The sequence below is a fragment of the Pelophylax lessonae genome, assembly GCF_965119305.1.
Source record: "Pelophylax lessonae genome assembly, chromosome: 1".
Taxonomy (NCBI): domain Eukaryota; kingdom Metazoa; phylum Chordata; class Amphibia; order Anura; family Ranidae; genus Pelophylax; species Pelophylax lessonae.
This window is the reverse complement of record NC_138768.1, coordinates 705,387,032-705,403,259: the sequence shown is the minus strand read 5'-3', so window position 1 is coordinate 705,403,259 and position 16,228 is coordinate 705,387,032. Positions and strand designations below refer to the sequence as shown.

General features: G+C 42.7%; 1 protein-coding gene across 1 annotated transcript in view; it reads left to right on the top strand.

The window, feature by feature from the left end:
• The first annotated feature begins 7,809 nt into the window (after positions 1-7,809).
• ASB5 (ankyrin repeat and SOCS box containing 5) overlaps positions 7,810-16,228 on the top strand; it is a 110,430-nt gene continuing 102,011 nt past the window's right edge. The window contains exon 1 of the mRNA XM_082245646.1: positions 7,810-8,069. Within this exon, the coding sequence (XP_082101772.1) occupies positions 7,877-8,069 (193 nt within the window). The 5' untranslated portion in view covers positions 7,810-7,876. The remainder of the gene's footprint in view (positions 8,070-16,228) is intronic.

Sequence of the window (16,228 nt, the reverse complement as noted above, 5' to 3'; positions counted from 1 at the left end):
GTCATCTTCATTGACAGCTTTCTCATAAATGTCAGACAGCTTGTCCCTCATAACCGTCTGTCCAATCCACCATGGAGGACCGTGATCCATAGGCAACTCAATTGGGCTAGTCTTAATGTCTTCAACATTCTTAAGACGCCTCTCTCTGCAATCCATAAATGTTTTCCACAAAACTTTGAGAACCTTTGCTTCACTAAGCTTTGTTCCAAGTAGGGACTCTTGACATCCCTCTGTGACTTGAGTTGCCTCTCCATACATCTGTACACAATCATTGACTTTTTGTTGTAAAAGGGAATGATCTTCCTTCTTGAGCTTTGCTTGCTCTAAGATGCTGTGCAGAGGATTTTCCAATTGAGACAACAGGCTGTCACACATTTCTTCAAAGTGACCCCTGTTCCTTTTCCCAGAGATATCAATATCATTCACCAAACATTTCATATTCATAGGCAGATCGGAAGCATTTGCACTCATCAACTTCTTAAACTTTTCGCCCTCCTGAGCGAGTCGCAGTAAAGGCCTACTATTTGATTTGATATTCAGTTTATATTTCTTGCCAAACTCTTCACAGAAGTAGTCAACCAGAACATCATCAACTTTCCTTACACCAACATAGGGGTTAAAGGCAACAACACAGTTGAACCCAGCGATCTGGGTGGTATCCATTATAGACCTCCTCTCTGCATCAGTGAAGAAGCATGGAACTGCAACACATTCTTTTACAGGTTTCTTCAATGCACTTTCTGCTGAACTATTTGACCGCTCAAGGTCACCTAGTTCTTTTTCTCTATCTGAATTCCACATGGAATGCATCTCAAGATCACGATCAAACTTCTGCCACCCGTCTTTCACCAGTTCCATTTTGGAAACACTCCCTGAAAGGCACTTATTCATTTGCTTCACGTTTTCACCAACAGCCTTAGTTTTCCCCACTAGGTTTTCAGCCTGAACTGAGAAATCATCACATTTCTTACTCAGCTCCTTTGTTTGCTGAAGCTCTAATGATACATTTTCCAATGCTTGAAGTTTTTGAAGGAACGGTTTATTCCAAAGGGGTGATTCAAGCCACATGTCATCACATTTCTGAGGCTCACTCAGGACAGACCCCAAAACACTGATCCTTTTAAAAACTGCATCAGGCACACTATCCCCTCTTTGGGACAGATCCTCTGTTGCCTGGAATTCCTCTTCCAGTTCCTGCAACGGAATCTTCATCTCTTCTAGTTGCTGTTCTAAGGCTCGCTTAGACTTTTCTAGCTCCTGAACGCTTTTCACAACATCATCCTTGGAGCTGACCAATTCTTCCATTTCTGTACGCAGCTGTTTAACACTTTCTAGTTCAGCCTTACACTCTAGAGCTTCCTCCAAAGAGCGAGCCAAGAACAGGGCTTTGCTCTCGTTATCACGCACCTCCGTTTCTGCACGTGCGCGTTCTTCTGCATATTTTGCAGACACATTCTTCTCTTCACCAAGCATCTGATCAAACTTCTTTTTCACATCTTCAACACACTGTAATGAACCAACGCTTTCTTCCATGCGTTTTTTCATAACCGCTATCTGAGCTTGCAATGTTGCGACTTGCTCTGATAGGTTTTTCTTTGCTTCCGCCTCCTCTTTTAATTGTTCCAGGAAGCCATTTTTCTCATCTTCCATTTGTTTGAGCTTTGTGCTAAAACTCAGCCTTTGACACCTCTCTTCCTGTAAGAGTTCCTGCGTGTCTTGCAGCTGCGATTCCAAGATAGAAAAATCTTCCGCAATTTCTCTAGATTTGCTGTCTGCTTGAGAAAGCTGATTTGTAACATTGTCCAACTCAACCTGCAGTCGGTTTGCCTTCTCTGACAGCTTAGCACACAATCGGTCACCTTCTGACACCTTGACTTGCGATTCCAGAAGCTGTGCCTCTACTTTTTCCCTCTTATGTTCACAATCTCCTTTTCCCTGCATAAGAGCCTTCACCTCATTGGCTAGTTTCTGGGAATGAGACTGTAATTCTGCCACACAGGCTTCTTTCTCCTTTAACTGCTGCTGGACACGTTGGGCTTCCCCTTTCCAACTTTCACAGTCCGCACGCCATTCATCTACCACATTGCTCAAAGTGGTGAGCTCATACACAGTACTCAGTAATTTAGCCTCTCTTTCACTTTTCTCTTTGTCGCTGAGAGACAATGTCGCTTTCAGAGCAACATTCTGTTCCTGCGACTCCTGCCGGTCTATTTTTGTAACTTCCAAACACTGAAGACTTTTTTCCAGCTGATTACGCAACTCCAACATTTCACACATACTTTGCTTCTGCAAAGTCTGAATTTCAATTTCCTTTTCCATGAGGATGGTATCTTTCTCCTTTATAGTGTCTTGACATTTTTGCAACTCGACCAAAAGAAGAGCAGTGGATTCTTCCCACTGTAACACATGAGACTTGAGTAGTTCATTCATTTCCTGCAAGTTTCTATGCTCCATTTTAAGCAATTCCAAGGCTTGTTCCTTTTCTTCCATTTTCCGTTGCAAGGCATCCAACTCAGCCCTGCACACATACTCGGTTTCCTCCAAACCGATGGCCTCCATTGGCTGCTGGCGTCTCTGTTTCCAGCCTGCCATGCTCTCTTGGTGAGCCTTTTGTTGAGCTGCAAAGCTCCGTTGTTTCAGCATCTCCCCCATTTTGGGTTTACTTTTCATCTGAGCACACTGCGTCTCCATAGCAGTTTCATCAGTGTTGCTAGGGACAACACCCTTCCTCTTTAGTAGACTCTCTTTAGGCATGGATGGGGCTGGTTCAGACGGTAACATCCCCTCCATCCATAGAATCCGGTCTCTCATTTCATCTATCTTTGCATTCTTCAGGCGTTTTGAACGCCCCATCTTCAATAACTCCACAAACAAATTTTTCACAGTCCAGCAAAAAATTTTCAGACCACTGTCTCTTTAACACATGTAGTTTTTCTCTCTCTTGCAAGATCTCTTTTCCTGCACACACAGTTTGTGCAGTCACTTGCACCAGACACAACAAAGTTCATCAAAAAATTTTGAGACCCCTGTCTCTTTAAAACACTTTTTTTTTTTTTTTTTTTTTCTGTCAGGATCTTCTCTCCTGCACACATAGATTGTGCAATCTCATGCACCAGACAAAGTTCATCAAACATTTGCACTTCCTTGCAGGGATCTCTGCTTATGCCCACTGCATACCTCCACCATATGTAAGGGATTAGCTCGGTGGTAGGCGTGGATGACCCCTTTGGGGGTGCGTTTTCACAGAGAGATAGCCGACAAGTGCTTGCAAACAAACAGTGTGGTTTATTAAATGGTGTTTTCTTCACCAGGCTGTATGCAGCAAAACATCCAAAATAAAATAAAACACAAAATAAATCCTTGCCTCTGTGGGCGGCTACCTTCTCACAGCTGGAACCTACCTAAGAAGTCTTTCCAACCTACTGTTGGGCCGACACTGCTGATCCTACAGCAGACACTCAAATGTCCATTTGTTTGCTTTTCACACAGCACAAACATTGTCCATTGAACATGTCCCTTTGCTCTTCACACTCTTCACATGGAACACTTCTCTTCACACTCTTCACATGGAACACTTTGTCTTCTCACCTTTGAGACGTCTTCACTCGTGGTTACCCTCCTTAGCTTCACATCGCTGTAGGGGGTCTTCTCCCATGCTCACCAGCTTGTCGGGAGGCACACATCCGACTGTCCCCTCTCCCAGCCCACACGGCGACAGGCGGCAGCAGTCCTTCTCCCATGCCCACACGGCGTCGGGAGGTACACGTATGTCTGTCCTCCTCTTCCCAGCTCACACAGCGACAGGAGGCAGCACTCAATAGATTTTCTCTGGACAAATTATAGAGTCCTTGATCTCCTCATTCTGAACAGCTGAATGGTTTTCAACTTCCTGCTGGCTCTCTCTGCAGCCAACACCCTATAGTATCAGTGAACTTTCAAAGCAGGTGGGAATGTGTCTCCTCTCAGTGACTACATTCCCAGATTTACCTGACTTCCTGTCACAATATATATATATATATATATATACCTAGCGTCCCCAAAAGCCCTTTTAAGGGCTGGTAATTGAGTTGTTTCTTCTTATATATATATATATATCTATATCTATCTAGTGTCCCCAAAAGCCCTTTTAAGGGCTGGTAATTGAGGATTTTTTTTATTTATATATATACATATATATATATATATAGTGTCCCCAAAAGCCCTTTTAAGGGCTGGTAAGGTAATAGAGTTTTTTCCTTATATATATATCTATATATATCTATTGTACACTGCAGTTGCCTGCCCGCTGTGTGTGAGAGGCCACAGACCTACCACAGACTGTACTGTGTGCACACCACACTCATTTCGGGTGGCACAGGCACAGTACCTTGCATTTTAAAAAATATTTTTTTTTTCCTCTGTCATAATTGCAGTGAGTGCTGTGTCAGGTCCACAGAGTGCACTGTACCCACTGCAGTGCACTGCCCACCACTGATATATATACGGTGGCACAGCATCTTGTTGCAATAAATTGAAAAAAAAAATATTTTTTATTATTGCAGTTGCCTGGGCTGCCAGTTACTGTCAGGTCCACAGAGTGTACTGTGCCCACTGCAGTGCCACTGTGTGCCCACCCACCACTGATATATAAGGTGGCACAGCAGCTTGCAAAGTAAAAAAAAATATATATATTTTTTAAATTGCAGTTGCCTGGGTGCCAGTGACTGCTGTCAGGTCCACAGAGAGTGTACTGTGCCACTGCCCACCCACCACTGATATATAAAGTGGCACAGCAGCTTGCAAAGTAAAAAAATATATATATATTTTTTAAATTGCAGTTGCCTGGGTGCCAGTGACTGCTGTCAGGTCCACAGAGAGTGTACTGTGCCACTGCCCACCCACCACTGATATATAAAGTGGCACAGCAGCTTGCAAAGTAAAAAAATATATATATTTTTTTTAAATTGCAGTTGCCTGGGTGCCAGTGACTGCTGTCAGGTCCACAGAGAGTGTACTGTGCCACTGCCCACCCACCACTGATATATATGCCTGCAAGAGAAAAAGCCAGCCGCAGAGAAGCCGTATTCCTGAAAATATAAGAAAAATGCTGTTTTTTAGGGGTTCTGGACATGCTACAGAGCTGAAACTTGACAGGTACACTTTTTAGACCCCCCCAGACACTGAATACAAAAAATGACATGCCTGCCTAAAAAAATGCCCGCTAAATGCCTGCAAGAAAAAAAGCCAGCCGCAGAGAAGCCGTATTCCTGAAAATATAAGAAAAATGCTGTTTTTTAGGGGTTCTGGACATGCTACAGAGCTGAAACTTGACAGGTACACTTTTTAGACCCCCCAAACACTAAATACAAAAAATGACATGCCTGCCTAAAAAAATGCCCGCTAAATGCCTGCAAGAGAAAAAGCCAGCCGCAGAGAAGCCGTATTACTGAAAATATAATAAAAATGCTGTTTTTTAGGGGTTCTGGACATGCTACAGAGCTGAAACTTGACAGGTACACTTTTTAGACCCCCCAGACACTAAATACAAAAAATGACATGCCTGCCTAAAAAAATGCCCGATAAATGCCTGCAAGAGAAAAAGCCAGCCGCAGAGAAGCCGTATTACTGAAAATATAATAAAAATGCTGTTTTTTAGGGGTTCTGGACATGCTACAGAGCTGAAACTTGACAGGTACACTTTTTAGACCCCCCAGACACTAAATACAAAAAATGACATGCCTGCCTAAAAAAATGCCCGCTAAATGCCTGCAAGAGAAAAAGCCAGCCGCAGAGAAGCCGTATTCCTGAAAATATAAGAAAAATGCTGTTTTTTAGGGGTTCTGGACATGCTACAGAGCTGAAACTTGACAGGTACACTTTTTAGACCCCCCAGACACTAAATACAAAACATTACATGCCTGCCTAAAAAAATGCCCGCTAAATGCCTGCAAGAGAAAAAGCCAGCCGCAGAGAAGCCGTATTCCTGAAAATATAAGAAAAATGCTGTTTTTTAGGGGTTCTGGACATGCTACAGAGCTGAAACTTGACAGGTACACTTTTTAGACCCCCCAGACACTAAATACAAAAAATGACATGCCTGCCTAAAAAAATGCCCGATAAATGCCTGCAAGAGAAAAAGCCAGCCGCAGAGAAGCCATATTCCTGAAAATATAAGACAAATGCTGTTTTTTAGGGGTTCTGGACATGCTACAGAGCTGAAACTTCACAGGTACACTTTTTAGACCCCCCAGATGCTAAATCCAAAGAAATTTTTTATTTTTATTTTTTTTTTAATTTTTCCAATAATTGGCTCTCTATCAAAAAATTATAATTTTTAAGAACTTTTTTTTTGCGTGATCCCTCTCCGGCATGCCACAGTCCAGGTGTTAGTCCCCTTGAAACAACTTTTCCATCACTATTGTGGCCAGAAAGAGTCCCTGTGTGTTTTAAAATTCGCCTGCCTATTGAAGTCTATGGCGGTTCGCCCGGTTCGCCGGTTCGCGAACATTTGCCGATGTTCGCGTTCGCCATTCGCGAACGGCGAATTTTAGGTTCGCGACATCACTAGCTATCATGTCTGTCAGACACGTCTTAAAGATAGAGTCCCTCTCTTGTAATAAGCCATTTCTCATTCTTCAAGGACAAGACAGTCTAGCATCTATGATCCTACTGTCCTTCTAAGGTGGTATTAGTTTTCCACCTCATTGAAGACATAGTCCTTCCTTCTTTGTGTCTTACTCCAAAAACATCCAAAGGCCATTGCCTAGATGTAGTCAGAGCAGAGTCTACCTCAAAGCTACAGCTTCTATCAAAAAGACAGACATCTAATTCATCCTACACTCAAGACTTCACAAGGAACATCCTGCTTCAAAATCCACCATTGTTAAATGGATAAGACAGCTCATCTCAAGAGCTTACACTCTAACTGTTAGGTGCTCACTCCACTAGAGTTTCCTGGGCATTTCAACATCAAGCCTCTATTGCCCAGCTTTGTAAAGCACCACTTGGTCTTCAGTTCATAGCTTTTCAAAATTCTGCCAGGTGGTTGTCCAGTCTTCTGCAGATGCAGCTTTGAGCAGCAAAGTTCCCTCTGAAGCCAGGTCTTTTAACACTTGTTATTATTGGGTCTGTTAGCACGGTTCTGTTTGCATAGTTATTTCTCACCCTTCTTATTCATTGTTTAGGGATGTCCCAGGGTTTATCTTGGCTTCTAATCCTGTGTTACTCTGCATTGCTTGCTACAAGACTGAGGACTCCTGGAGTGCGGTAGAATTATAGGGGGACACCTAGAGAGATTGTCCTCCAAAGCTTTGCCAGTGTCCAATTATCTGCAAGCACCAGCTTTGAAGCCAGGGAGAACGAATACCAAGCTTGTTTCCTGTGCTATACTCCAAGATATGGAATTTACAGGTAAGTCAAAATAAAAAATGTAAAATTTGATAAGGAAAATGCAATTTCAAGTTTGATTTTGATGTGACTTTGAAAAAAAGTTGCAGTGATATTATGATTTAACCATTAGTAGCCAATCAGTGGTTACTTTGCACATGTCAGATTTCAGATTGGTTGATGTTGGGTATTGCACTTCACAACAATACATTTTATTGAATGAAGTTGATTGTATCTAAAACATGTAATTGTAAATATATTTGGGTTTTTTTTTTACAAGTCATAACCTTTAATTAATTTTACGTCAATAATTAACTTTGACTTTACGGAACTGGAAGTGGCTTTAGAAATGCTGAATATAAATAATCCTCATTCAGCAGCAAGCATCATGACTACCTGATATCTGATTTCTTTAGTACCAGCTGTTGTGAGCAGCTTCTGGCTGTAGCAATGTGATCCTCTGACCAGTTCAGACCCACTCCTAAACAGTGACAGAGACTCTGGTACAGCTATGACGGTGCTGGAGGAGAAAGCTTTCATTCAGCGACTTTCCAATGTCTACTTCACTATTCTGGCACTTTTCTGCTTCAAATTGTTTGTGAAAATCAGTTTGGCAATTCTAAGTCATTTCTATGTTGTAAAAGGTAATCGAAAAGAGGCAGCGCGAATCCAGGCAGAATTCTATGCAGTGACACCACGGCAAGGTACTGTACTCATATTATCTCAGCTCTCTAACTCTTATTTTTATCATAACTCCTTTATGATCTACTTTCTGTAGTAGTATAGCATTATGGGTTTGTTTACCTAGGCCATAGGGTAGCAAGCATTCATTTTCTGACATCAGTATCTGATTACTCCCAAGATTACTGTGAATGCTGTGACAAGTATAAGATAATCTGCTGCTCAAAGTTTTGCAAGGGGCACTAACTAATCATATTTCACCTTAAACTGTAGTTATTTTGCTTAACATACTTGCATCTAATTTTTCTGCTCAATAAGCCCACATGTCCTATTTTCCCATTTGAATAAGCCTAAATAATTTACTACTGCTCAGGGGCTCTGGGCTTTAGCAAAATGGCAGCCTCTGGCAAGAAAATATTGGAGCAATGCTGGAGGCAATTTACACCACACACTAGTTTTGGTAGCAAAATTATTTTTGTGGAGCATGTGTTCTTTGCTAAAGAAAATTATTTTTTACCAAGTTGTTATGGGTAAAGTTCTGCTTTAAAGGGGGAGGGGGAGTTAGAGTGCCACTGAACACCAGTAATTTTGAGAATGTTTTGGGTGTGTGTGTGCAGGTAGGGGAGGTGTTAGTGCCACTGACAGCAAACAATCATGGAATTGTATTTATTGTTTTTAGGTGAGGTAGGAGGTCAAAGTGCTACTGAACACAAACGATTGTGGGATCATTTTTTTTATATGTTGCATCATTTTTTTTTCATATGTGAGATAATTTTTTTTTTAATGTAGTGTGGGGGAGGGGTTGAAGTGCCACTGACCGCCAGTGACTGTGAGTTTTTTTTTTTTTTAAATGCTAGTACTGACCACCAATAACCCGAAAAGGTAACTAACCAATCCCAAATTTTTGGTATTGTTTTTCTTTATATAGTAAAAAAGAAAAAAACACATTTAGTTATTAACTAGTTGCAGACTTTGGGCACACTACACTACACATGCTCAAAAAAACGTCCCCATTGTATACAGGGCATGTGTAGCATGTCCAGCCCCTCTGCCCTGCTTCTACAAGTATAAAGTAATTGTCTGCTGTGAAGAATCAGTCAACATTGCAGTATACTCAGAGAAGAAGTGGTCAGCTATAGCTGTTAAAAAAGCAGTCTGAATCAGTCTTTATAAACAACATTGCTCCAGACTAGATTATGCAAAGATACAATGTAGCATATTGCTACATTTTTATCTTTCTGTTTATTCATCTGCAGATCAAAGGGATGAAATTAGATCTGCAGATGATGCTAGTTAAAGCAAATATGATAAAATGTTCCTCTGTTTAACCCCCTTTTAACCCTTAGTTTACTCTAATCAGCCCTAATTACCTCCTTTATTTCCTTCTCTCTTCAACTTTTATTTTTGTAGCACTGCCCCCATAGGGACTGCTTGATATTCACTCTGTAGGTTCCCCTGGTTGCCAGCATCCAGCCATAAGTAAAGACAAGTCCTTGATTCTCCTTGGCTCACACTCTAATAATCAATCCAGGGGTATTTGGTTGTTCTGTGGTTTATTGTAAAATGGAGATAGGAGAAGGAATTAGTGGGATACTCCAACTTTAACTATTCACAGTGATTGAGGACTCCTATCTTCTCTGCTTTACAACAGATTTGGAACAGCCAGGCTGTTGATTCATCCTGCCACTTTGGATGAATGTGGATTTAGAATCTTATCCTTAAGATGACTTGGTGAACAACTAGTTATCTTTAGGACACTCTCCCTAGTATCTTCTTTCTCTTCCTCGGCTGACACCTGTCCACTGACTGTCCTACTAGCAGGGGTGGCCCCCCTCAGGTCAGTCCCCTTGACTTGAGTCCCTGTACTCACGATACTGTAGTCCCAGGGTCTCCAGTGTCTCCCCTTTTAGTCAGCTCTCCAAGACCTCTGGGTCCAGCTCCTCTCAACTGCTCCCCTGGCCCTCAGGAAGACTTCCTGTGACCACATTGCACCTCTACAGAGAAGGAGGCAGCCCCCCTCCCTCCGGGGCTCCGCTCTCCAGCCAAAGACCCTGCAGCTCATGTGCTCCTGGCTTTTATACAGTATCCCAGAATGCACCAAGGCGACCTGCCCTCTGCCAATCATCAGGGCTGTATCAAAAGCCTATGCACCCATTGGTCAGGTTTCCTCCCACTGTCCAACATGCCTCCCTATTGGACCAGCGTGAAACACTCTCCATGAATTGCATACTGAGCACAATGAGCAGACCTCACTAACAGATCCTGCTCCCTGCTAGTCAGAGAGCAATATAGATTTACCTGCAGCTCCTCTGGTAAGCAGACAGAGCTCAAACTATACTCTCTCACTAGCACCTAACAAACCTTGTTGTTTCTATTTTATTAACTAGTAATATTTAAAAATTTTTGTTTTTGTTTTGTTTGTTATTATTTTTACACATTTAACATATATTTACACATCTTTCTTTTAAAAAAGTGCAAAATTGAAAAATATCCCACTTTTTTCATTTGTAAATAATTTTGCAATGCTTTGTACCAAAAATCATAATTTTTAGTGTATTTTAAACATGACATATTACAGATTAAAATGTGCACATTTTTTGTGCAGTAAGGCTCAGTTTACACTGGGGCGACTTGTCAGGTCATTCAGTGCAATGGAGCCGTTCTAATTGGAGTGACTCAAATCCCTCTGACTTAGAAAAAGGTTCCTGCACTACTTGGGGGTGACTTCAGAGCGACTTGCATTGACTTATATTAAAGAAGCAGTTTGCAAGCCATGCTGAAGTCACGCTGTACAGGATGGCTTCAGAGTTGGGCGACTTTGAAGCCGCCTCAGTGTGAACTGAGCCTAACACTATTCATTTAAAAACTAACACTGCTGCACTGCTGAAAAAAAGAAGTGCATTTTGTTTACTTTTGTCAAACAAAACCAAAGAAATTTACAAGCTCAACTTACTGACCAGCCTGCGACCAACCAAAAATGGGGTACCTTAACAGGGCCTGCAGACTAAACCCCTACTTTTAACGCATATTGTTAGACACCTGACACCTTTGCTGCCATAGTGATATGTGCTGGGTGTTCAGTGTGCCCCAGTGTGAGGCTTAGAGGGGTCCAGGCTCTTGACTTGTCATCTACATCTTCTTCTTGGAACTATGATTTTGGGAGTCCTATCGAGTTGGAGAAGCTGAAAGGGGTTTTCCTTTACACTGAGTGCTTTCTAATTTTGCTGGCGACTGTTTGACCGCTCTGTAACAGGAGGGTCAGACGCTCTGTTAAGCAGTTTGGGCTGTCACAATTGGGTGAAATTAGGCTCTTCCTACTGCACACATAGGTGATTGGACTTTTTTGGACTGGTCTCCTCCTCCTCCTCCTCCTTTATTTTCGTTTTGAAAGACTTTGGGGCTCTTTTTATTTGCAAATGTATGCATTTATATGTATTAATTATTGGCACTGCTCCCACTTGATTATTGCTTTTGTAATAGGATTGTATCTGCCTATAGAACTGGCTGCCTTTGCTGTCATAACATTCCGATTGCTGTGTGTTGTATGATTCCAAGCGCAGATATCTTTCTCTTTCTTTAGTTGGCTATCCATTGAAAAGCATGTGCTTGCATGTGTGGAGACTCTCAGAAGTTAGAGTTAGGACTACAGAAAATGGGGTGCCTTGACGGGGCCTGTAGCTTACGCATGTATTTGCAAATGTGTGCACACTAAACCCCTTTTTTTAATGCATATTGTGAGACAGGTCAGTTCAGTTGTACTCAGGCTGTTCAGTAAGTTGAGCTTGGAAATTTCCTTGGTTTTGTTTGACAAATGTCACCCTTCTTGTGCTCCTTGCGGATTTCGGGGAACAAAATATTGTTGCAAGACAATATCACGAAAAGAAAGCCTTGTTTGTCCTAAAAAAAAACAATATATGTAGTTCCTTGCTATCTTTAGTGATGAAAAGTTATTGCCAATTAGCCACTTCAGCTCCGGAAGGTTTTACCCCCTGAATGACCAGGCCATTTTTGCGATACAGCACTGCGTTGTTTTAACTGACAATTACGCAGTCGTGCTACACTGTACCCAAATAAAATTGATGACTTTTTTTCCCCACAAATGGAGCTTTCTTTTGGTAGTATTTGATCACTTCTGCAGTTTGTTTGTTTTTTGCGTTATAAACAAAAAAAGACCGACAATTTTGAAAAAAAAAAATGTTTTCTTTCTGCTATAAAACACTCCTAATAAATACATTTAAAAAATCAAGTGTTTCCTTCAATTTAGGCCAATATGTATTCTGCTACATATGTTTGGTAAAAAAAATCCTAATAAGTGTATTTTGATTGGTTTGCGCAAAAGTTATAGCATCTACAAACTATGGGATAGATTTATGGACTTTTTATTTTTGAAATTGTTTTTACTAGTAATGGTGGCGATCAGCAATTTTTAGCGGCACTGCGACATTGTGGCGGACAGACCTGACACCGAGTGACACTTTTTGGGGACCAGTGACACCAATGCAGTTATCAGTGCTAAAAAAAATGCACTGTTACTGTATAAATGACACTGGCAGGGAAGGGGTTAACACTAAGGGTGATCAAGGGGTTAAGTGTGTTCTTAGGGAGTGCGTTCTAACTGTGTGGGGGATGGATGTGCTAGAGGAAAAGAGAGATCTGTGTTTCAGCTTAGCTGAAACACAAGATCTCTCTCTGTCTATGTGACAGAACAGCTGCCTGCCTTGTTTCTATAGGCAGACAGCCTTTCTGTCATTCCCCTGCATGATCGCAGGTAGCCAGAGACCATTGCTGCTTCCGGACCCGCTGATTGGATCCGGCAAGGTGTGTGAGCCCCGAGAACCCCTGCACAAAATCACGTACCTATATGTGATTTTGCGCAGCCGGGTCGCCCTGCCGCAGTATATATGCGGTGGGCCATCCAAACGTGGTTAAACAGGTCCATGCAGAAATGTAAAATGTGCTCTGGAGGGGCGTGGTCTGGGCATGGCTGAGTAGAGATGCATCTCTTGTGACCCCTGGACCTTCTCCTACCTACCCTAGCCTATTTTGATAGTTCACTAGCGCTATGCTCTCTGAAAAGAGGAGGAAAGCAAAGACCAACACCAAGACAACCCATGCACCCAAACCTGGAGGAGAAATACAGCGCTTTTTCCCAAGCTCACAGATGGCCTTTCCCAATAACAAGATGGTGGAGCCACACAAATCCCAGCATGAGGCCATTAATCTACAGGATCCCCCTGCTTCACTCTTCGGTCTCTGATGAATTTTTAGAGACACTTGAGGGATATCTGAAATTCAGCACAACCACCTATGACGGTAAGGACAGATGATGAGCTCCGGGCATTATCACAAGCTCTGCCAACTAAGGCAGACATCAAGGCCTTTATCAACAAGCTGGAAGAGGCTCATCGACAAGAACTACAGGCGGTCAAAACAGATGTGCAGGCCCTGTCAGACTGTCTATCTTCAGGAGAGACAACCCTTGCTAGCCTGGAACAGAGGGTAATAGCACTAGAGACATTGCAGGACTGTAAATTCCGCGGTGGCCTTACAATTACACCTAGAAGACTTGGAAGATAGGAGCCTCCGCAACAATCTGCGGCTCCGGGGGCTTCCTGAAGCCACTGGCTCAGAAAACTTGTCGGGTACGGCGATTGCAATTCTCCACAAAATCCTGGGGGAATCCACTCCAGCAAATCTAGAGTTTGACCGGATTTATAGAGCCCTAGGACCTCACTTCATGGATCCCAACAGGCCACGTGATGTTATTTGCTGGCTCCATCTGTATGCACACAAAGAGGTAATTTTATGCAAAGCATAGGAGGCTGGTACCATAGACTTTTTGACAGGGCCGACATCAAGATATTACCCGACCTCTCGCGAGCGACCCTACAATGCCAGGCAATACTATGCCCTATTCTAGAACTCGCTCGCTGGCTGGACTTTACCTATAGATGCGGTTTCCCCCTTTCAACCACGTTCTGCAAAGGCTCGAATTCCTTCACACGCCATACACAAATGGACCTCCCGGCTCTCTTTGTCTTCATAGAAACCAACCCCATTCAGGTCCAGAACTAGATGCAACTACTTCCACGGCTGGCTGGCCGCCCAGGGTCATCAACTTCTGAGAGGAAACCCCTCCCCAGACAGCAGAGTCAGAAGACATTCCTGAGCAGTGAGCTCCATCTCCAAAGGGATTACGTAAGTCCTGATCAGAAGGTTCCTTCTGAGTTGCTGTTGTTCTCTTTGGATTACAAACCTTAACCCCTCATAATTTTTTTCTGCTCAAATATATTTATGGCTAATTGCATGGAATACCTAACTGAGAAGTTTCTGAGCTACTCACTGAGGGAACACCAGCATTGGACATCATCGACCTACCATTTGCCATTATTGTCCTGTTTGCTGATGGATCCACTCTAGATTATATGACTTCCTTCTTTGGAAAAAGGGCTTAGCTCCCTAATGTTTTCTACTAGGAAGGTAGGTTGGCACTCTGCCACTCTCTTAACGAGACATGTATACACCTACCGCCCCTTTCTTGCTGCAAAGTTTTGGTAGGCGCTTCTTACCTTTACTGTTGTGCTGCACTGCTCCAAGTGGAAATTGCTCGATTTAAGAGTAAATCTGGGATCAATATGTTTACTATTCCTGTTATAATGCATATGTGTGGTCTGTTTGGTGTTTATTCGAAGCAGCAGTTATGGGGGTCATGCATATTTGTGTTGGGTTTTATTGAAGACTCATTGGGATCCTCGTGTTTCTGAAGCACAATCAGACTTCCTGTTTAACCAAAACCTCCAGAGCTGACAACTTTGGAGGTATGGCACTAGGGACTTCTCCTGTGAAACGAGAGGATCTACCACACCTCTCTCCCCTTGTGAGGGGAGGGAGTTGTGGATGGACTTTGACCCTGTGAGGTTCCTTCCCCCTACGGTGGAGCTCTCTCGAGGGGGGAATTAGTCCTCTTCTCTTGGGAGTACAGCTTGCACTTACACATCCTTCCATGCTATCTCCTTATACACTGGACTCTCACGCTCAACATTACCATAATGCATGGGAGTTTTGAAGATGGGAACACAGTGGGGAGGATGCCCGGGGGTCGTAGTGCTACCTCTATACAATATTATAAATTTATGGTTCAATAATTTTTTATTAGAGTTTGTAAAGAGAAACATAACAAATAGACCATAAGGAACTTACAGTAGGAGTACAAATAAATGTAATTTAACAGATACAAAAGGGAAGCAAGGAAACCCAACTGGGCCTCCCTGGTCCTGTCTGAACATAATAACCTAGAGACCAGGCTTAAAAGGAACAAAGATTAACTTTATCAAAATAGGTTACACTTGAGTCTACGTTCCTGGTGTACAGGGCCATAGATCACAACTTCCGGGCCCCAGGAGAATGCCACCGACCCCAAGCGCCCCGGGTGGGATCATACTGCGCCCATGGGCCGGGGCCTCCCCCCCCAGTCGCCTCTATACACTTTAAACAAAGTTCCATGGAGCGTACATTATTGCAGCGAAGGAGTAACCTAAGACAATACAGAAACTGTATAGCGTGGTCAGAGCAATCAGGAAAAGGTATATTAAGTGTAGGTCCAGTGTAGGTTCAGGATGGAGGAAGGAAAAAGGAAGTAGGAAGAGTGGTGGGGTAGAAGAGGAAATTAGGAGAAGAACGAGGGAAGGGGGGAGGGGAGAATTAGAAGGAAGGGAGTACACCGTCAAGGAAGTGAAAAAGAGAAACCACCGCTAGGAACTGAAAGGAGATAAATACAAGAGTTGATAACCATCATATAGTTATTAGCAGCAATCACTGATTATATGGGAGGGTGTAATTGTGTCCAAGAAGACCATTTGCGATTAAATGAGCTTAATGACTTATTGTTACATGCAATTGCTCTTTCATACAGATGGTGCATATTGACTCTGTCCACCACTTCAAATATTATAAATTTAAACTGAGTTGTTACTTCTGGGAATAGGACGAGTCCTGCGTGGAGCTTTCAGGGGATGCAGTCTCTGGTGGGGGGAGGGGAGGGATAAAAAAGTTTTTTTTTTTCATGCGAATGTATTTTCTTTTATTGGTTTAACTCTGGACAGTGGTAGTACTTTTATCTGACTGACACTGGAGTTTTCTTTTGTACATGTATGTATGACAAGACACTGTTGTTGCTACCTCC